Genomic DNA, 22,101 nt, shown 5'->3' with positions numbered 1-22,101 from the left:
CGAAAGGGGTATGACAAGGAGGCTAGTATTTCCATCAAGGCGCTTACTTTGAATCCATAGCCACTTTCGAAACTCAAGTCAATAGACATGTTGTGGGTACATGTGGAGGATGAGGACTTGGCGGAGTTATTGAAAAAAAAAAAATGCAACAGCTTCAGGACTTGACGGCAGAGGAATTAGGTCGTCCCGAGCATTGACTCTGAACCGCAAGATTGGTGTGGCAGGACTTCTCGTGATGGATGTATACCAACAGTGACCGCAGCTGAGAACGCAAGGACTTCGGCTCTGTTAATTGATTGCAAGTCTGTGACTCGATGGCTGCGTGGCGGTGACGAGTGCCATGGTGCAAATCTTGCAGGAGAACTGTCTGAAATTAACGACTTTTCAGGCTGATACGGTGATGGTGACGGACATTGTCAAGGGTGAACCGCGGGCGTATCGCGGTATGCGAAGGATGACAGTCTACATCGAGGTGGATGATCATTCTTTGACGGGCCTGGGAGAGAGTCAGCGTGCGATGTACTCTCGAATAGTGACCATGATATAGCTCAGGACGCTGCACCTCGCGAAACACCTTGGCGACGTTGATGATGAGGACCTTGGCAGGCTGTGGACCAGGGATGGATTACTTCGCGAGTAAATGAGGGCTATCCTCGCATCCGGCATATCACACTTCTTTTGTGGACGGTCTTTGTGAATAAAGTCTGATGTGCAACCTCTGCGGCGAGCAGCAACCAGGTAATCAGGGGTTGTTTATCCCGTATTTTTTTATCTGTTCCTGAGGCATCTAAGCACAGTCCATGTCCTCCCTTCATTCATCAATTTGCAGTATCATGAATTTATGAATTCGAAGCACCAACTCCTCATCATCATAAGTTGAAATCTCAGTCTGATTATTGTAAAGGTTGGCTGCCCTCCCGGACACCACGCATGCCATCTTCAATACGACTGCAGATACTAGGAACGTTATTTTCTCGGAGCATCGTACGCTCCATCACATTAATATATAGCAATAACAACCAAATCCTGATTCACAAGGGCGAAATTCTGCTTCTTAGCATCTCAGTTGCTCAGTGGACACCGTGTCCGCCAACATCGCATACAATAACGATAATTTCTGGGAGAATCCATAGGTCCAACGAAGGAGAAGTGTAAACGTGTAAAAGTGGAACAGTTGCTTCGTCGATATGGCAAATGAATGGATTGTGTGGAGTTAACAGGGAAGCCTGCCGGAATTTGGATCCTCGTGGCTACAAAGTTGCGTCCAAGAAGATATGGCCTCTCGGAGTTAGAACTGTAGAACTGTTTGAGCAGTTCTACATGGACGCACAAAAAACTTTCTCGAGACTGCGCCCAATGGATTGCCACCATGGTTTACGCTACGTCAATCCCAAAAAAAACCTCCCTTGTCCGTCATCAGAGGAACCAGATAGAAGCCGGCTGGTTTCGTCCGCGGCCGTTCCCAACCCGTGAAGACATTTAAGACTCGTCACGCTTCATAGAATCCGATACGATCCCATGTATTTGGCCCTGGAAAAGAGACTTTTTGAGCTCCAACTTTGTGCCAGAACTGCTCCACATACCAGTTGACTGCATACTTGTGGAAGGGGTCTTTAAATATAAGTATGCTTGGCATACCTTTACTGCACCTACAGTAGGAAGGCTGGCCACGATTCTCATGAAGAGGACACCGCCATTCAGGGTCATGTTTCCCAGCTCTTTACAAAAAAAAAAAAAAAAAAACGGTTGGCTGGAAGGTATCGGTGCGGCAGAACCGCATAGCGTCAGCACCTCAATCAAGGCCATGCACAGTAATACGTGTCTAAAGTACTCTATTGGACTATTCAACCTCGTGCACCGTGTCTTTCGTCTAGAAAGCCGATTCAAATAGTATATAGCACCTAGCATAGTATTACGATTTAATAAATTAAGAACCTAAAGAACTTTACTCTTGATCTTCAAAACCAGAGGCGTTGTCCGCTTGCACCATCCCGGAAGTCTCGTGTTCGGCAAGCTGCCTTTGACTCAGTTGCTCAGCTTCGTAAAATTCTGTAGCCTCCGTACGACCCTTGTCCACTATTCGCCGTCGTGTAAAAAGGAATTATGTTAATAGCAGAACGAGAAAAAAAAAAAAAAAAACGTCTCAACTTCATGGAACTTACCATTAATAAATATCATGAAAAATGCAGGGATGAAGAACTGTGACGCCAGGAACCACCACGTATGCCGTACACTTGAACGCTCGATGATCGCTGTGCAAATCAATGGCGCAATCCAAGACGAGCTCACGGACGACATCTCGTACAGCGCAAACAGCTCATTCTCGTGTCCAAATGGGATGAGTTGTGCATATACGACGCGATTGGACGAATAGATCGCTCCTGAGAAGAATCCAAAGAAAGCTGCCAACATGTATAGTTCCCACTCATGCTTCAGACCAATGGGGCTGTCCTTGATTAGCCCCAGCAGGCAGTATGCAGGAAGCATGCCAAAGAGGATGGTATTGAGGATGACGGTTTTAAGAGGCGAGAGGCCGCGCGAGTTTTGCACCCATATCCAGAATACAATACCGGCGCCCGCAGTGATGAACTGGATCAAGGCAGCAATTATCATGGATGTATTACCGAGCTGGAGCTGATCTTGTGCGATCAAAATGGCCATATTGGACGTTGCAGAGAGGCCGTCTCCGAGAATGAACCATGTGCACAGGAAGTAAAAAAGCGTCTTCAGTTTGCGCGCCTTGCTGACTGTCTTTCCAATACGCTTGTATCCGTACGTGAGTATGCTAGCGTCTGGTGGTAAAGGTGGGAATGTGCGCTGGATGGACAGTCGGGCATAGAGGACCGTGAAGATAAATATGTAGATGCCGGCCATGACTACACAATAGCCGACCATCAGGAGACTGGCATCTGTGAATAACAGGATGATAGCCACGAAGATTGTGAGAATCAAACCGCCAGCGTATCCAGCGCCAGAGGAGCCGCCTGAAAGAAATGTCTGGACATTGACCTTGGCATCAATGTATTCAGGGGCGGACTCGCCGTAGGCCAGTTCAGCACGGACGACATCTGGATGGTATCTTGTCAAAATGGAGATGTGGGCGTCATAAAAATTGAGCCCGACGCCATACATGATAGCCGCTATATTCACAAATTTGAGAAGCGTTCAGCGCATACTGTATTTATTATCAGACACAGTTCGCCTTTGCAGAAGCACTTACCAAGGACATAAACTATTCCAGAGAACCACCAAACCTCCGGTCTCAGGGCGCCAACAAAGAACAGGCAGGCAACCGCACACAGCGCCGTGATAAAAGTCAACAGAATCTTTTTTGATGTCCGACCATGGTCTGCATGCGCGGACACGCCCATTGTCACAAAGATAGTACACCAGACTGAGACGACGTTTAGCAGGAGCACATACGACGTTGGTGTGACATGGATCCAGCCGAACGGTACCTGGCACCGATCACCTGCAGGGATGTCTGAGTCCAAGTCCGGACAAGCAATCAAAGGATTAGATTCAAGGTGGGAAGCATCTCTGGCGATGCCCTGAAGGAGAATAGGGAGTAACAGCGAAGCGCAGACATTTGGCCAGGAGTAGTAACCGAATCCTAAAAGAAAGAATCCCCAAAGCTCTGACTTTTTGACGAGTGGCTCCTGAATGAACGGTTGGAGTTCTGTTTCGTCTGAGGGGTTGTTGTAAAAGAGTCGGCGTCGGAGCCTTTGCAGCCCAGATACATGTTTTAGATCCGTAGCGCTGGTGTAGTTGGCCATTGTCAAGAAAGGTCGGGCAAGTAGAGTCTGGAGTGGGATGTGGAGTGGTCGAGGAAGCGACAGTGACTTATCCTTATTGCGGGAAGCGCTATTGATGCTGGAACATGGAGCGTAAGCACCTGCAGAGCGGAGAAGGGGAGGAGTAGAGAGACAAGAGAGATACTAGAGTGTATGCCTTCCACTTGTTTATATACCGCTCATGGACAAAAGGTAGCTAAGAACAAAAGTTAAAACACAAACTCTAGAGGAAGATGCCATGAACAGATGGTACAGAATGCCATGAACACGAAAGACAAACGTTTTTTGCTTCTTCGACCATTGTTGACAATGCAAGCTCCAGGATTGCACAGAATTCATCCGAGGCTGCTCTTTTGCATGGGCGGCAATGCGGAGGAAACAAAGAACACCAGCAACAAGGGCTGTGGAGAGGAAAGAAATAGAGGAGGAGCAAGCGAATAAAGGTTTTGCGGGAATGTAAACAGAGTAACGGTTTTTTGTTTGTGCGCTTGGGGCGCTGTTTGTAGGCGGGATGACCCACACCTTCTTTTGTGGGGGCCGGGCCTATCTCCTTCGGGCTGCTTCTCCACATGTAGACTCCACATGCAAGTGCTCCATAGTCTGCATTCCTTGACAAGCGTCCGTCTCTTAGCCCAATAGACTAATTTATTATCCACCATAAATCGGTATATCCATTTGTTGAAGGGTAGAGTAAGGACACAAACATTGGGCACACGTGTCGTGCTCTGTTCACTGCTGGGCAGGGCAGAATCAGCTGCTGTCTATCACTGAAGACGCGTTTGTCTATGCCTCAATTGACAAAGAGTTCAGCCGCTATGCGCGTCTATCCACCTCTAAATCGCCTAGTACCTCGAGATCGTCGGCTACTGGTCGTAGGGCATCCTCGGTTTTTTCAATAGGGATCAAATTGGAATGTCATGTATCAAGAGCTGCAGGCAGCTCTGCACTGGCCAATTTCCACGCTCACTCTTCCAGCAGCCTTCGCGAGCACCTCCATAGCAGCTCCATGTCTTGTTCAATCAAATAAACGGATCCTCATTCCATCCTTCTCAATCTCGCAACGTCTATTAGTGTTCCGCCTCCACTCTCCTCTTCATCAGATAAGCCCTTCTCGTACACTTCACCATCTGAGATGCAACACAATGACATGGCCGAGGCTACGCCGGCCCTAGGCAACACAAACACTGTAGCCTCTGAAGCAGCAACAACTTCCACTTTGGACCTCAGCTGCAATGCTTTCAATGCACCCGCTCATCTTCCCACAGAGATCATCCTCCTGGTCCTCATTCACCTAGACCATCTCACACTTCTTAACGCGGCTGCGACCTGCCGGCGCTGGTATGCCCTCACCCAACGATACCGCCAATTTCTCTGGAGACATCTAGCCTGGAGGGATTTCTCCTTCACCGCTGCTCGTGGGCTGTGGAAACTGGAGTTCCTCAAAGACCGTGACCTGCGTCTTTGCTTTCCGCTCTCTGCTATGTTAGCAGAGTCCGCCGATTGCAATGATCTGTCTTCGCACACCAGTGGCGACAAGGAACGCTTGCGGAGGTGTTCATTATGCACTTCTTGCACGGCACGGCATCGAGACGATGCAAGCCAGCTGGGCACAGCAACGTCGGCGAGCACATCTTCGCGTATCGGTCCGAACTTAGGGACCGATACTGAGCATGACAGCATCGCGGAGTGCGAGTCAGGACCCGGTCAGTACGGAGACGGGGATAAAATCTCGGCAACCTCTTCCAACACTTGCACCTGCGTACGACTAGCAGACCCGAAGGGCAAGCGGCGTGCAGACGCTCTCTACCAACATCAGCCAGACCATGAAGAAGACTCTTTGAATACTTTGGACGCGATCAATCATGAAGGCGAGGACTGGATCTTGGGGGATCAGGAGCAGGACTGGAGAGCTCTCTACCGACTGACCAGTAATTGGTACCGCGGTCGCGCTAAAGGGTACTGTCCACTCATGCTCCCATCACTCACTACCCTTACTTCTGCAACGCAGACCCTCTCAGAGAGCCCATCAGTGTCGTCCTCTTCAGCAGGAACGAGATCATCTTCAAGGTCGAGATCAACCTCTGGACGGATTTTGTCGACGCCAGCACATCGTGCTATCCGGAGGATACTGGGCAAGCGGCGACCTATGGCAGTTGTTGGACTTCAGCATGAAGGATCGGCACTGACGGCGTTGAGTTTGGCCAGCTTTCCCACGCGTCATCTCGATTCAACAGGATGCAGTGATGAGATGATGAGAACAGGGTCCCGCCCGAAGAGTCGCCAGGCGGCATTGATACGATCCAATCCTCATTATCGCGACAAATTGCCTTCTGGAGCTGAACATGGAGTAGGCTCTCAAACGAACCGTCAAACACCAAATATCATGGCGCAGGATCCAGAGGAGCATGATCGGGTTGTCTTTGCCATCCGAACGGCTTCAGCGCTGAAATTCAACAAAGACAGTAGCAACAATATTGGTGGCGGTGGTGATGAATCCGGTTCGACTGCAAATGCTACCACGACAATAACAGAGCAGCTGCAGCACGACGACCAGTTGAATCCACAGGGCTTTCCCTCATCTTTGGAAACACTGCTCTCTCCACCTCTGGGACATCAGATGAGCGAAGACTCTGCGAACGATATCTTGTGCCACTATTCCTCGCCCTTGCATTCGTTTCTTGTTACAGGGCACATGGATGGAGGAGTGCGGCTATGGGATATGTCCATTCAGGAGCCGGGGCAACAATGTATCCGTCATTGGCAGACAGGGGCGCGTCGCAGAGTTCTTTGTGTTGGCATGAACTCCAGGGTCGTTGTCTGCGGCAACGCTGTAAAGTGCATGGTTATACATTCATATCACACGTTTAATGTTTCCATCCCACAATTCTAACACCTGTGCCTTTTTTCACTAGGACTCTACGCTGTGTGTTTGGGATATCCACCCTGACCCGAACTCGTCACTGTCTTCGCATGGCACCATACACTCGGCATCTTATCTCGCCTCAACTGCTACACCAGGTTTAGACGAGTGGGTTTCCGGAATCGAGCATATATGTGTCGGTGATTCGCTTGTTGCCTGTTCTACAGAATTCTCAGGGTCGGTACTTGTCTTCTCACTCGCTACTGGAAGTCTGGTCTACGAGATCCCTGGGCTTTATCAGCCATCAAAGATGTGTATGACAGACTTTTTTTTGTTGACAGGAGGTCGAGGACCATGGAACCAAGGAGGCAGCATGATGACTCGCCTTTCACAGCAAAATGGGCAGCATGAGCACGAGGATGCTGGACACGATGAGGACGTGGCGGGTCAACAACGGTGGCGGGATGGGATAGCAATGGACAGTGACGACAATATGAGCTGCTGTATCAATGTCTGGGATCTCAGAACAGGCGACCGACTTTACTCGCTGACCCCCAGATTGCCAATGCACCATCTCCAGCAGACAAGAAATATCGTCTCTATACTCAGCGACCCTCAGCCAAGTAATGTGAGACATTGGAAGACGAGGAGTTCGAACACCGAACACTATATACGGACAGCGACTCGCTCCCCTGATATTACTACAATTCAGCATAATATGGGATCTACGGACTCCGGGCATACTTCATTCGCATCAAGCCGGCAGCAGCGTGGAAGTATTAAATCCCGGCTACATACATCCCAGTCGCCTCAGAGTCCTATTTCGGCACCATTAACCTTGCTGGACATTACGGTCACCCCTGATCACACAACCCTCGTTGCCACGCTATGCGAACGCTCACACGAGGGAAGGGAGGGAGTCTACTGTTGGGACTTTAATGGGTCGCGGCTGCAGGGGTACCACGAACAAGGGGCTGAGATGTCGACTATGATCATAGACAAGTACGATATCGACTACGAAGAGGGGGAGCATGGCGGATCCAATGATGAGATATTAGATCAGGAAATATCTCAGAACGATGAAGACGAAACGGATGAGTGGAGTGGGGATTCAGGCTGCGAAGGAAGGTTTAACAACAACATGGTGATGCAACAGGTCGACGCATCAGTATTCAGGAATATGCATCAGGCCCGGATCACGGGCAAGGTTTGGATCGGCTGGAGGCTAGACGAGAACGAGTTCCGGAGACTCAAGGTGGCTTACCGGCGGCGAACGCTAGAAAGAAGGCGAAGAAGAAAAGAGATGGGGATCGAATCCCTCACGGATGCATCACTTGTCCGGCCTGATATTGCAGACTCTATGGTCCATGTCTCGCTGAGGTAGTGGGAATTGGAGCAAAACAGAAGCAGTACTCTATGTGCTTAGTGCAACATTTCTACCAGCAAATATATATATTGAATGACGCTATGCCTTTGATCCTATCGCTTGTCCAGGAAGGCTGTGCTAGAACTTTGGTCTGGCTGAGCTGCCCTGTGTTCTCTTGCAAAATGTCCTGTTTTCGGAGAAGCAAGTGCACCAGTATTAACATCTACTGCGCTACCACCGTTATAAGATGTTCGAAGTAGTCCTTGTTGGCAAGATGGCGATAAATCTCACGGCCATTATTTCAATGCACCCGTGGATTGTGCTATGCCAATAGGCGCACAAAGTTAGAGGCAGGTGTTGTATGTTATGAAGTTGGACTGAGGATCAAGATGGCTAGGCGCTGCATAAGAGACATCAGTGCGGGTAAAGACAGTAAACGTAAAGAAACGCATAAATGCGTCAACAACTTTATTCTCGTCTGTAGCATCCAGGGCAGAATTGATCTGATAGATCAAGTGGAGATATAGACCATGGTGGCTATGTTCAAGCTTAGAGAAATGAGAGAGAAGGACCACTACGCTGACGCCGGCTCCGCCTTTGCAAAGACAATACCCGAGACAACTAAGAGCACCAACTTGGACTGGGCACTTGGAATCAGGACCGAGAGAATTCCAATCATTGTCATCGCGTTCTCTATCCTTTTACAAGGCGTATGGCGTATCACTAGCTGCTCCCAAAAACTGGTAGAGAGCATCATCGCAGCAACACGCGAATAAGCAGAATAATAAAGAGGGACGAAGTAAAGCTTCTATGTAGGGGTTTATTAGAACGTTTTTGAGCTATGCAGATGCAGGAGCCCTCGCTAGAACAAGTCGTGGACGCGCTTTAAAATTGTTAAACCATATTGCGCCTGGCAAGGCTCTCCCATGCAGCGCATACACACTCTGATACTCTGATCAAGCGTTTTGTATCCGTTGGCCTTACTTAATCGACCTCCCTCCTCCCCCCAATAACACCAGACGCCATCATGACCCGATCATCCTACTCTCCGCCAGCCGTAGCCTTTTTCTTTGCGCTCCTTATTTTTCTGGTAGGCATTCTTCCGACCGTGTCTTGCGCACAAGGCCCATTGCCTGTTCAGGAGATGGCATTTGCCCGTATTGGCTCCAGTCTTTATATCCAAGGTGACAGACATGTGGTCGATAGCGCCCAAGTGTCGCTCTACCTACAATCCTATGCGCCAGATCTATCTACATCCTGGCCGGTCAGCACCCTGCCTTGGAAGACACTCGTCAATGGATCAGCAGCCGTCCCCTCTTCTAGAGTCTCAATACCCGACCTTAATACCTTGTTGGTTTTCGTGAACCTGAGTGCTGACATCACGGTTGGCCTGTATGATTTCCAAGTCAACACCTGAAGGTATGGAACAACAACGCCCTCTGAGCCTCTTGGCTTTGGGTTCTACCCCATAGCCGACGCCAGCACTGGAATTATCTATATAGTAGACTCGTTCAGTATGTATATTTATGACCCGTTCGTGGCCAGCTGTCAATACAGCATAATCCCCCCAAACGTACTCAACCAGAGGACCTTTGGCGGAGCGGTTTATATTAGCGCGAGGCGCACGATTATGTACCTGGGCGGATACATCAACGAACAGAGCATGGGCGACGCCACTTATATTACCGAGTACGATATCGCTTCAGGGAAATGGCCAAATTTTGTAGGTTACAGGGGTCAATTTTAGAAGAAAGGCGAGTCAGAGGTACCGTTCCGAGATCCGATCATAGAGGCTACCAGCAGGACGGTAACCATCCGCATTGGCGTAAAGCACGCAGCAATTGAGATGGGCAACGCGTTCTATTCGTTTCGTGTGTTTGATATCATAGATCCAAGCGGCCATATGGCCTTATAAGACTTGTAATGAAAGCCATTCAGCAACCAGTAGTATTTCCTTCCATATCCCAACAACGCTGTTTTGCATGTGTAGCGTGAGTAATGTTTATTTTATTTCTAGTTTTCTAGCGTTGTGGTCCTGGTGCCTCTATTAGTCTTCGATTCGTTCCAACATTTATCGATTATCTGTCCTGTGCTGGAGTGTTCCTACTTGCTGAAAGATTTGATGTTGTTGAAATCCTCTCTCTCGGTAACCTCGGTAGCAACTTCGTCAATGAGGGGGGTCAGGTATCTGATATCATCCTCAGCTTTAAGGGCGCTGTCCTTGGTGGCAACAGTGTGCGAGAGCGAGTACTGGAAAGCAGTCTTCATGCGGAAGACACGCTCGTAGCTCTCGTTTTCAGGAAGACGATTGATGGCCTCGCGAATGATATCGGTCTCCTCGCGAAGGACATCGTCGTAGCGCAAACCTATCATCGAGACGGGGAGAGCAAGGTGCAATTGAGAGAGCATGATGGTAAGTACTCTCAATGCAATTGGAAAGCATGCTAACGTTCCTGACTATCCCTTGTAAAGTGTGCTGAGGAGGCCATGGATATGCTGCCCCTACTGATGTATTACGGCTGAATTTGCACCTGCGATGTATCCTTGGTTTTCTAGTATGAATGCTTCAAGCCGACCGAGTCGGAAGTTGCATGGCTCCTGATGCTGTGCATGTGTCCAGTATGCATCTCGGATTCAGACATGCTGAAGTGTAACAGATCCAGTGCAGTGTCTCCGGTACACAACCTTTGTCTTCTCCGGTGTGTTGAAAGCGATACTGACTCCAAAGCTTCCTGCGTCGACCTGAATTAAACGTATTTTCGCCAGTGCGATCCATGGTTGCATGGTTGCAGTTGTGAAAAGATGCATCCATTGCTGGGTGATGTTTCTAGTTCCTGCAGATACTCTGGTAAGGTTCGGAAACAATCGTGAATAAAAAAAAATAAAAAAGGGGTGGGGGGAGACGCACCAAGCTGACGGTAGCCAGCAGCGTTGACGAAGGCGTTGGCGACAGGCTGGAGGAATCCAGACAAGAACTTGGAGGCCTTGACCTGGTTGACAAGAGAGATTCCAGACATGGTGAAGGAGGCGGATGTATGCGATGTTCGGAGGGGAGTGATGCGGGCCTTGATCAAGTTCGCTGAACTGGGCAACAAAAAACACCGAGCATTATCGGGTGGCTTGGTCCCGAACTCAATGCGGAGTTGCTATGATCCCATTGGCCAGTGGAAGACGCGTTTAGCAGTGATATGCCCTGGCTTTAAGGGCACCAAGAAATGGGTACCGGGCGGCGCTTGGGAACCAGGGTGCCGCTTTTGAAGGGGCAAAGAGCAAGTGTTGTGCATATAAACGCGGCTATATGGTCTGACCAGGGTTTATCCAGTTTCCCGCCTTTTACCTTCCTACTAGAAACGCGCTCGACTGTCAATGTGCTGTGCGCGTCTTGCTCGCGTCCTTGGCTGATTCACGCGTAGCGATCAGTGCACGAGAACAGCGAAGGGCCATCACCTCTTTTCCCATTTCTGTCAGGCAACTTTTTTTGCCCCTGATTCACTTCAGAGGTTGATAGAAAATGTAGAACGTGGTGAGCTGTGGAGTCGTGGAGTTCTTTATGTAAAAAAGGGGAGTACTGGGAAACTACAGAGTAAGACTCTGATACGGCCTTTTATTTATCTATACCACATTCAAAGTGGTATACAGGTTCGACATGATAAACAATGCATAATACACGTATAGCCCTCCAGAACCATTCCTTACCACCGATGTGCTCTTCAAAACCTTATTTTCTCGCATGGTCAACTAGGGCACCGGTCAGCCCAGTCACTAATAATGGAAGCAGTTGTCTGACGCAAGGCTTCATTCGCTCCAGGAAACAAAATCGGATGTCCAGGTGGGAAACGCATTGATCCCAAGATCTCCCACTTGATTTGGGTCCATTCCTGATTATAATTCGGATCCAAGTCCCAAATCAGTAACTATATATCCATAGCAGGCAAGATAAAATTGATCAGCGATATGTCAGAAATGAGTTGAGCATAATGAGAGAGTGCAAGGCCAAATTTGTAACTTACATGATGTAGTAGATGAAGATTGCTGGCCAGGATCTTAGTGCGCCCGCCAGGATGATATCCTCCACCTACTCCGGCGACTCCAACGCCAAGATTCACTGCTCCCAATCCCAGGTTCACAGCTCCCATCGCGTGTTCTTTTTCCTTCTCGCTTTCTTTTCCACTGCTGCGTCGGAAAACGCTGTTCCTCCGAGAAGAATCCAAATCCTGACCTTCAATCCCGTTCTTATGATGTACTATTAAATGATCGTCGTGCTTGGCATGCGCATGATGCTGGATCGACGTCTTCATTTCTTCGACGACGAACTCTCCGAATATATTTACCAGGGAGAGTGAGAAGTCTAGTTCCGCCATATAGCAGTATCCGGTCACTATGCGGATCAGAGCCGGTGCAGAGATCTTGTCCCGATACAGCGCTTGTCTCAAGACATGCTTGATCGCCGCGATCAAATGATGTCCCTTAAGTGGATTCTGGATCATCAAGATCGAGCACATCCGCAAGACAGCGTTGCTGTAATCCCAATGATGCCCGTAAACCTGTCGATGAGCCCGGGATTTTTGGCTCGGTTGACGGCGGGAATGCAAATGAAGGTGTGGATCATGATGGTATGACTGCTGCTGTTGCGGTAGCGCCTGAAAGCCGTCGTGGGTGTTCTCCTGTCGATTGTTCCGCAACTTTGCGAACGGGCTGTTCTCCGAATCAAAGGATGTCATGGTTTTGAGGATATCCGATTTGCTTCTAACAAAGGACGGCTTAGGTGTCGCGATAGAGGGCGACAATTCAAAGGTGGTGGAGGAAGGTATGGTCGACTGATGGGTCAACTGATGGCTCTGCTCTTGCCGCGCAGGTGTCGAAGTGGATGATGAAGACGGCGTCGTAGGGGTCAACGTTATTGAGGTCGCTGTATTTCTTCTCTGTGCCTCTACAACTGGCTTTGGAGTCGACAGCGGAGCGGAAGCCGGCAGCGCTGGTAAAGAAATTAAGGGAGCTGTCGATGGCTCACTCACTCCGACCACTGTTGATCCTGATGTCATGGACAATACGCCCTCTTTCTGCTGCAGTATCGGCGTCTGAGTTGGGGTTTGCACCTGTTTTTGCTTTTGTTCCGGTTGTAGCTCCTGCTGATGTTGATTTGACATACGAAGAGACGATTCACTGGAGAGCATGGTTGAAGTGTTCGTCGAGAACAAGGCTTGAGAGGTTCTGTATTTCGCCTGTGATTTCATTTGCGCTTGCTGTTGCAAAAACTGCTGATGCTGTTGCTGTTCCTGAACCATCCGCTGCTGTTGCTCCTGCGCCATCCGAAGCTGCTGGATCTGCTCCTTTTGTTTTTGGTGCTGTTGGTGATCCCATTCAGCCGTATACTTTGTGATTTTGATCAAGAACTGGCCCATATCGGGCAGCAGGTGTGGGTCTTCGAACTTGGAGTGGACTCGCTCGATATAGAGGGCCAGGTTGGTCAAGATAGTCGACACTTGAATGGGCTCTAGGTCCCTGAAGATCATGACGCGGTCCAAGATGTCCCGGATAGGTTGATCGCGAAAGTGCACCAGGCGGCCGTTTGCAGAGGATGAGGTGCTAGTAGGATCTAGTGGGACCATCTCGTCTTCACCCAATACTGCTGCGAGGACATAGAAAAGGTCGAGTTCTTGATCCACTTCCCATCCTTCTTCCTCCCATCCAAAAGTGTTGGTGATATGCGCAGGCTGCGTCTATACAACCAGAACCAGAACCATTGCATCAGTAAACATATTCTTATCACGCCTTACATTTCCATAAACCATTGTAGGAGTATCACACTCACCTTGAAGACGAGCACGAAAAGACCATTGCCCATAAAATGCACAAATGCGTCGTGCAAAAAGTTTTGTGCGCGGATCAAAACCGGGTCCTCTGGATCGTCCCTCCTCTTGGTCATCAATCGTCCCATAGCCATAATCTCTCTCGACAAAAGCGCAGTAGTCATAGTCGATGATCTCTTCAGAAGAGTTGAGCAGATCGAAATTGCCAAAAGAATATTCTCTTCTGACATTGATTCTTCTCCGGATGGCGATGCTGAAGTGCCCACGTTTCCTGTACCACCAGCACCCCCTGACTCGTTGCCGTTCGCACCATTCACTCCCACGGGAGCTGCAGCTGCGGTCGTGGCGAGACCACTCTTCCTGCCCATAAGCATCTCGACGATGCGCTTCATCAACACGATTACTAAGTCAGAAAGAGGGTCGACCTCCTTGACGTACTTGTATATCACAATCAGAAGCAATTCCAGCCAATTCTTCAGTCTGCCTGCGGGGAGAGCGCTCAGATCCGTCTCCGATCCAAAGAATCTCAGAATCACATCTACAAAATACGTTCCCACCACGGGCGCGTTCTCGTCCAGGCGTCGATTCTGGTTTCTGTGATAGTGGTGATGGTGATGCTGCTGGTACAGTGGTGCTGTATGCTGTCCATGCAGAGAGTAGTAGGCCTGCTGGTACTGGCTCTTTTGCGTAGTTGGACTCTGCAGATTGTATGGATCCTCAACGTGGTGGTGATGGTTGCGATAGTGATCGTCCTGATGATGCTTATAACGCGGGAAGCAGAACAGACCATAACGCCGATGGTAGTGCTCCTGGCCATACTCGTCTTCACCATCCTGGGTGCCTTCGTTGGATAACTCCCTGCTTGTGGTAGTAGTGGCGCTGAATGTCCGCCCATCCTGGGGGACCTGTGTCTGCAGATCGCTCTGCATAGCCACTCCTTCATAGCCGTACATTCCACCACCATACAAGCTCGTATCCCTTGATTGTAAACGATCGTAAAGTGTCGGCGCATCCTTCTCGTAGTCAGGCTTGATCTCGACGTATCTGTCCAGGATCAACTGCAGGTTCTTGCAAATTACCATGACAAAACTCTCATGCCCTGGATCATTGAGAAGAACATTGCCATTGAGATCTTCCTCCTCTCCTTCATAAAGTGGCGTCGTTCGCTGCCGAGGAATGTACTCTCCGTATCGCACCTGAAACTTTCCTTGGCCCAAACTCAGCAGTTCGCAGCCCTCGAAATCGAGATAGAAGACGACCAGGTATTTGAGCTGAATAACTTCGTCCAGTCGGGGTTCAATACCGTTTGCTGCCATTTGAAGCGCCAGATTCAACAGACTGCAGTGAATATCGTCCTCCAGTGCTAACTGCCTTTCACGCTCTTCTGCCTCCGCTGTCATTGCTGGCAAAGATTCTTCTGAAGTCGTCGTAACGCTGGATGCCGAGACGATGGAAGCGCGCTGCTTACTGCGAGAGGGTTCACCGGAAGGCATGAACGCCATCGGGGGCACATCGAGAACTGATGACTCGGCAATCGAGGGCTGTGGTCCGTGGTGAGGATGAATAGGCTCCGCGCCTTCTGCTAATGCATCTCCGGCTATGTTATCGCTAGCGCTGTCCTGGGGTATGAAGGAGCCCACAGGTGCGCGCCCAGGCCTCCGTCCACTGATACCTTGAGAGTGTACTCCAGACCCGCTCAACCTACTTTCTTCCTGTGGGTCCGACGCTACACTACCGGTATCAGTTCCCGACATAAAAGGGTCACTCGAGCCTTTGTTCGTTGGTCGGCCCAATGTGCCGCTCGTCAGTAATCTGAAGACTTGACTGTAGTCCATGATTTTCCAGCCAGGAAAGTAGTTGTTGAGTCGAGTCATCAGTTTCAGTAGCGTCTGTTGGATCTCGGGAGGGCTATCAATAAAATGCAGCTCCCATGCTTTGAGCGCGTGGCAGACATGAACTGGCTGGAGCGACTTCAGTAGTGTCCTCGCTTTAGTCCGAACGGCCTCTTCTTTATCCCACATAGACGAGACAAAGAAACTGAACGCCGGTCCCAAAATCTGGAGCTGCTCTGGCAGGAATTGTGAGTATAAGACCGACTGCTGAAGTGGGCTCTGACGCAAAGTTTGGTAGGTGCTTGGATGGTTTTGCTCGCCATGCAGAGTCGACGCACCCCTTCGTGCCTGCCCGCTCAAGCCCGTACCACTGCTTTCACTGGTCTCAGGTTCGAATGAACTGGTTCCTGTCCTGGTCTGATGTTGTGAGCGATCTCGGTTACGCTGACCTCTGTTGTTGCCTTTTCCCTTACCGCTCTGCATCGTGCCCAAAGGGGATGTGGTTGGTACAGTCTGCCGGAAGAAGAGTTTCATGACCAAAGCGTCATCCAACTTGGAGAATAGCCCAAAGATTGGATCGAGTGCTGAGAAGCGGACCTCCCAGTCGTCGTCATGAAAGAGCTGAGAGACGGTCTTGTGAAAGAATCCTGGGCGTTTGGAGGCGAAAAGCATGATCAGCGGTAGCGTCGTATCGGCCATATGATCATTCAACGGTGATAACATTTCCCACAGGCTAGAAAAGCAAAGGATTCACGAATATTAGCGCACTACATCTCAATTCGGATCATATAGTACGTAGTGTCTCTGAGTGTGTGCCCTAGCCTTACCAAGGAATTATTTCCATATGGATACTATCAATGAAATCATCCATGTTGGAAACATGCTGCGCGTGCTCCAGTATCGTCGCCAAAGCTTTAATCACCTCTCCCTGGAATGATAGTGCATGTGATCGCAGGCTTGCCAAGAAAATGGTGATCGGCACCGAGTTGCGGTCGAGTTCTGTCTGATGCTGAGGTCGATGGTGGGGCTGTTGCTGCAGCGGTGAATGACTTGCTGCCGCTGGAGTGCTCTTGCTTTGTTGGCTATGAACAGTAGATGTTTGTGGAGCTGGTGTTAGGGACAAATACTTGTCATTTTAAAAAAAGGGCAAATATGGGGATCGTGTTCGCATACCTTAGTAGAGTCCTGACATTCGGGCTTGCGGGTGTGATTTCAAGAGACTGAATAACCTGCAGCGGACATCCATATACGTACATCATGATTGCCAATGCATATTTGAGAAGCTGTTGAACTCTGTAATGTTCCGAGAAAGCAAGTAAAAAAAAGGAAAAAAAAAAAAAAAAAGGGGGGGGGGGGGGGGGGGGGGGCGTGTCAGTATCCATTAATGTCATACATGAATATCCAATGTTGAAAGTGGTAGTGTATCTTCTACCTGTCAAGATCCTTAGAATCTATAGTCGGATTATCGCCCATCACTCCAAGAATTTTCGTCCTGTTCGCTGTCAACACAGCATCCAAGATTTCGCCAGCCTCTACTTCGGATATACGGTGGGCAGAGCTCATAATTTGCTCCCAGCATGTCCGAAGAAAGTCCCCTGAGTTCTGTAGGAGTCCAGCACAGGTCAGAGTAGGCTGCGGTGCCTGATCGGTAGCCGTAGAAATAGACGCTGCTGTAGCTTCAGTTGGATCCAATGAGCCCTCAGATGCCTTTCCAGCAGGCGTGAGTAATGACGTCTCCGCAGCACCCAACAGCTCGCTGCAGCAATCCAAGAAAACCTGCAGAGGAAGCTGGACACCACTTTCCACCATCAAATCCAGCCAAATGAGTGCCCTCCTGGTATGTTCGTCCTTACTCTGTCCATTCGTGGTACTCAGTATTGACCGAAGCGTGTTTAATGGGGTTTCTCCTGAATCATCAACCCGATTAACTACAGCGTCCGATATAGTCGTTGCTGCTACACTAGCCGGCGAGCTACTGCCACTCCCGCTGCCCTGCTGAAGCCTTGCTCTAAGTCGATTTCGCCACTCGTTATCTCCCTCACCCTGTCCCCCAACATCACCGCCAGCGCCTGCAACCGCAGCCTGAACAGATGCAGATGCAGATGGTCCATTGAGTACTGAGTGGGTGTTGCCCTGAACAATGCCAAGTCCAAGTCCACTTCCGTTTCTGGCGCTCGTTTTCATGAATAGTCGATTTAGGGTCTTAAAACTTTTACTGGAGACATCCATACCCCCAAGCATCTCCTCGACCTCCTCTAGCCAGCGGCAGAGAACACTTGAGAACGCACAGAATAGGAATCCGGCATGCCGAAGTTTAGTAATAGACTCAAGGTAACGCTCCGACTGCGTATGGCGGAATTTCTAAGGATGGCAAAGACCGATATTCATCAGTATGACTAGACAATAGTCGCAAAGCACTTCAGATATGCGGACATCATGTCCATTGTACTCTTACCTCCTGTTCCTCCTTTGAAACGTACTGCTCTTTCATTTCAGGAGCCATCTCTCTCTCCAGTATACGGATTTGTCGGTAAGTCATGTCCACGTACCCCTCCTGGTCCAAATTCATGACTTTCTTCAGCCATGGCAATGCAAACTTCTTTGCCATCAGCTTCCTTGTCATGACATACGAACCAACTGTTCCAAAGAGACTCGAGTTCGCAGAGCTGCTCCTCGAGTTGCCGGTCGCGCTCAAAATCGTACCGCCCGTCACCGCCGTCAGAGAGCTAGTAGTATTGCCACTGGTTTCGGTTGCCGCTGTAGCCCCAATTGCAGCAGTCGAACTCTCCGCTGGACCACCAAGTCTGGGAGGCCGGTTGTTAGCGCTCAAGGCTGTACGCCTCATGCCTATCTGTTCCTCCAAATCACTCCTGACACCTGGGATCCGTTTACCCTTGGATGTATAGTTCTTGTGGATATCAAACAAATGACTGTCTTCCAGTAAAAGCCAATGGAAGACACATCCTAGTAGCCGCTCGGTCGTGTATTGCGACATGAATGGGTCCGGCCAGCATCGCCGTGACAAAAGTAAGAAGCCGCACTCATTCACAGACAGATCGACACTGCTTAGGCAACGCCAAATTGCATGAATCAGGTTCTCGACATCTGGGGTAGGATCGATGGCGGTGGCCATGGAGAAGAGGCAATGTACGTTCCGAAATGTTGGAGTGTGAATACAGCTATTGTTAACGCCGTTCTCGCCATTGATGCTGTCAAAGTACGATGTCTGAAATGTTGGAAGGCCGGGTGCAATACCAGTAGTGAACTGGGGAAAGAGTGATGCCGCGGGTGGTGAAAAAGCTGGATCCTGTACCGCATTCTCAAAAAGACACAGCTCTCCATCGAGACGCTCCAGCAATCCGATCTTGACCCATTCTTGTAAGACTAGTTGCATCGTCCAAGTGCTGTGAAAACAAAGTCTTCGCATGCAGAATCGGAAGATAGTCGACAATGATACATGGCTCGTTTGAGCCGAGAGTCCTGCGAGTAACTGATCCTGCCCTGTATCCGGACTGGTTGTAAAGATATCCCCTTGCAAAACATCCTCAGCAGGGGGTGAAAAGGGATCGTGGCTATAACTCAATCGAGTTGCCTCTGCGTCCTTGATCATGGTTTTCGCCAGAGCAGCAAAGTGGCTCCAATAGTTACACGAAAAGAGCAGAAGAGGGTCAGGTCTCTTGTCCTCGAAGAAATCCGATAAGAACAATGTGGGCGCTGTTGAATGGCCAGGGAGTCGCAAGAGTCGTACGAGATCTACGAAATGCTTCTGAAGGGTCAGCAGCTCAAACCCACTCGACCCTATGCAGCTTTCGTCTGTGATCTGCCCTTCCAGAACCCATTCTTGCACCTGAATTTCTCCACGCGCGATTCCTGCCTTGAAGACTTCCAACTGCAATGTCAATGTGCTGGCGTTACAGCTCGCCTCTTCGTACGAATACCGATCCTTAGACTGAGTAGATGATGGCGTTGCTGGAGATAACGGCGCCGTCGGATGATAGGTCTCCCAGATAGCGATGAGCTCTCGAAAAAACTCCTGAAAACTCTGCTTTAAATCGCCATAGCTTATTTGAGTGGGGAAGGAATGGCGAAGAGTGAGTGGCTGCGACGTTACTCCACAGTCCTGAACGGTACCCTTGCACTCCGCATGCATCAACTGTGAGCATTCTTGGCATCGATACGCCTGGTAGTGGAGACCCCAAAGAGGCAACTTGCACGCGGCGCATAAACAGGTTGAAAACAAATTCACCAGCTGAAGTTGATGACCGGCCCTTATGCGACATGTCATGTCGATATGACTCTTGTTCCCGCAATTCTCGAGCGGATAGATGAGCTGGTTCCTTGACCGTCTCGAGACAAGATCCAATGCACAGCCCAGCTGCATGCAGTCGACGCCTGCGTATTTTTTGATGGAGTAGAAGCACTCCAAATGGAGCGCCCCCCGACAGTGATAACAGTAAAGTCCGAAGCCCTTCATGTTTAACTCACATCGTTCGCAGTGGGTTATATTGTTTGCGTCGTCGTCCTCGATATCCGGTGAAGAAAACATGTATGGATATAGCTCATGATCCGCAAGAAAATCCGCGCCCGTGGTTGCAGAATTGTTTGATTGTTGTGGTAGTGAACCAGATAAGGGTATAGATTCTGCTCCGTTGGCGGTTTTCCATGGTAATACAGATCGATATGAACGCTTGGACCGAATCCCGAAACTTCCTACAGAGTTGTTCCTGGCTGAAGCGTCATTCCTGGGTGTCGTGTGCTCGTCTATGAAATCTTTTCGAAAAGAAAACACAGTGTCCGATTTTACAGTGTTGTTCCGTGTTATAGCACCCATTGTCTCCGCGCCTTGCCACTCCTGAAGACTCTGCCGCATGAACAATACGGAATCATAGTCGAGCGGATAAAACTTCTCGCCAAGAATATGATGTCCCAAGCATGGCATGCCGATCCACCACATGACCTCCAACGCCTGGCGCACTACCTTCTCGTTCTCGACAATCGTAATCACCTCCAACAAGTCCACTGAGAGGTCCGGTTTTATCCGTAATAAGTCGCCCATCGATTTTTGAAGCTGTTGGACAACGGGAAGTGGTGATTTCGAAAAGGATATTTGTTGGAGTACAGCCAGGAGAGTGAGCGAAATGAGAGAACTGGCGTGCTTATCCATGGTGTCCTGAGCTTGGGTTGTAGGTCCTGGACTTGCTCTTGAGAGGGATGTCGAACTTGATCTAGAACTAGGTATGTGAGGCGAACCGAGCGAACTAATGAATTGTTCCCCTCGTTGAGGAACAGCTAACATTCCTTGCTCCTCTGTAGGCGAATGCACCTGAATAGCGAATGTCTGGTTGTTATCGAGCTGAACTCGGATTTCGGATGGCGATAGCGGGGAGGTTGGTTTTAAGGGCGCCATCGAAGGTAATCTTTGCGAAGATCCGAAAGATTGTGACCGAGCGAGGGCGAACGACGGCAAGATCATATCCGTCAGAAGATTCAGGAGGCGAATGAGACAGTTGTTCTCGAAGACGGGGAATGCAGATAGGGCTAACATGCCGATATCGTACATGGCCTTGTGGTCATGTGCCAAGGCTTTTGAGAAATAAAGAAGGATGTCGAGTACAATCGAGTGGAGGATCCAATCTGGACGCGATGGGCGAGGATGCTGAATTTTGTAGTGACAATCGTGAGAAATGACATCGGATAGATTTGCCATGAAATAGTCCAGTAACCGGTACGACCCTGCTTCTTCGTCGGCGTAGCGGTCAGCAGCTGGCTGAGAAATGTATTCAAAATCGAGCGACCCCCTCGATTCACGTCGTGAAGTCGCTCCTGAATCTTGTGATGCTGCTCCTGGTGATTCTGGTGCAGATGGGCGGATGATTGGTGATGTTCGATGAGGACTACCATGTGGCGACACAGATCGGTTCCTGCGACTTTGAAATATGGACTTGGATTCACTATATCACGTAGTATGCACATGCGGAGTAAATTATTAGCATGCAGCTCCTCACATCAAAGGTATTTGGAACACGCTGTCCTATGAGATGTCTCGGACTTACATGGGAAAAATCTCCTCCTTCAGTTCTGCAATGTCCCATCCATCCTCTGTTGCCTTGACCAAGTAGTCGCGAAGCCCCAGCATCAAGTCTACAGTGTCGTCGCTAAAGAACGGGTCGTTGTCTTGCAAAGAATTGACGACCCATCGAGGTGGCTGATCGCGTCCAAAATGTAACTCCTCTGCTTCTGGATCAACGTCGCTCGTCAATACACCCGACTGAAAATCAAATGTCGTTCCTGATAAGTAAGACTCTGTCGAGTGTGTCGCATACCATACCAAGTTGGAGGGGGCCCGTTTCCGTCGTTGAATCTTTTTCAGAATCCGCTCCAATCCAACCTGCCACTTGCTGGGTTCTTTTCGTTGAGGCTCATTGACTTTATTGCTCAT

General features: G+C 49.5%; 6 protein-coding genes across 6 annotated transcripts; 2 read left to right on the top strand and 4 right to left on the bottom strand.

The window, feature by feature from the left end:
* Positions 1-1,945: 1,945 nt before the first annotated feature.
* BC939DRAFT_498085 (autophagy-related protein 22-like protein) lies at positions 1,946-3,776 on the bottom strand (the record flags this gene model as incomplete). Its single annotated transcript, XM_051559771.1, has 3 exons — positions 1,946-2,076; positions 2,163-3,140; positions 3,221-3,776. The coding sequence occupies 3 exons, from the start codon at positions 3,774-3,776 to the stop codon at positions 1,946-1,948; spliced, it is 1,665 nt and encodes a 554-aa protein (XP_051417826.1).
* Positions 3,777-4,483: 707 nt separating this feature from the next.
* BC939DRAFT_488570 (uncharacterized protein) lies at positions 4,484-8,436 on the top strand. The gene is made up of 2 exons (XM_051559378.1): positions 4,484-6,624; positions 6,707-8,436. The coding sequence occupies exons 1-2, from the start codon at positions 4,927-4,929 to the stop codon at positions 8,036-8,038; spliced, it is 3,030 nt and encodes a 1,009-aa protein (XP_051417825.1). The 5' UTR covers positions 4,484-4,926; the 3' UTR covers positions 8,039-8,436.
* A 611-nt stretch (positions 8,437-9,047) lies between these two features.
* Positions 9,048-9,437, top strand: BC939DRAFT_472274 (uncharacterized protein; the record flags this gene model as incomplete). The annotated part of the gene is made up of 1 exon (XM_051558260.1): positions 9,048-9,437. One exon carries the CDS (start codon positions 9,048-9,050, stop codon positions 9,435-9,437), a length of 390 nt encoding a protein of 129 aa, XP_051417824.1.
* Positions 9,438-9,982: 545 nt separating this feature from the next.
* Positions 9,983-11,146, bottom strand: BC939DRAFT_434059 (cytochrome b-c1 complex subunit 7). Its single transcript, XM_051553323.1, has 2 exons — positions 10,929-11,146; positions 9,983-10,386 (listed from the first exon to the last, which is right to left on the bottom strand). The coding sequence occupies exons 1-2, from the start codon at positions 11,035-11,037 to the stop codon at positions 10,124-10,126; spliced, it is 372 nt and encodes a 123-aa protein (XP_051417823.1). The 5' UTR covers positions 11,038-11,146; the 3' UTR covers positions 9,983-10,123.
* Positions 11,147-11,754: 608 nt separating this feature from the next.
* Positions 11,755-16,533, bottom strand: BC939DRAFT_472272 (uncharacterized protein; the record flags this gene model as incomplete). The annotated part of the gene is made up of 4 exons (XM_051558259.1): positions 11,755-11,934; positions 12,031-13,740; positions 13,833-16,395; positions 16,490-16,533. 4 exons carry the CDS (start codon positions 16,531-16,533, stop codon positions 11,755-11,757), a joined length of 4,497 nt encoding a protein of 1,498 aa, XP_051417822.1.
* A 1,516-nt stretch (positions 16,534-18,049) lies between these two features.
* On the bottom strand, positions 18,050-22,101 carry BC939DRAFT_472271 (uncharacterized protein; the record flags this gene model as incomplete). The annotated part of the gene is made up of 3 exons (XM_051558258.1): positions 18,050-18,058; positions 18,118-21,613; positions 21,716-22,101. 3 exons carry the CDS (start codon positions 22,099-22,101, stop codon positions 18,050-18,052), a joined length of 3,891 nt encoding a protein of 1,296 aa, XP_051417821.1.

This window comes from Gamsiella multidivaricata, assembly GCF_025024155.1.
Source record: "Gamsiella multidivaricata strain RSA 2152 chromosome Unknown BC939scaffold_1, whole genome shotgun sequence".
NCBI lineage: Eukaryota > Fungi > Mortierellomycota > Mortierellomycetes > Mortierellales > Mortierellaceae > Gamsiella > Gamsiella multidivaricata.
The sequence above is the reverse complement of the archived record's forward strand: the minus strand, read 5'-3'. Positions and strand labels throughout refer to the sequence as shown.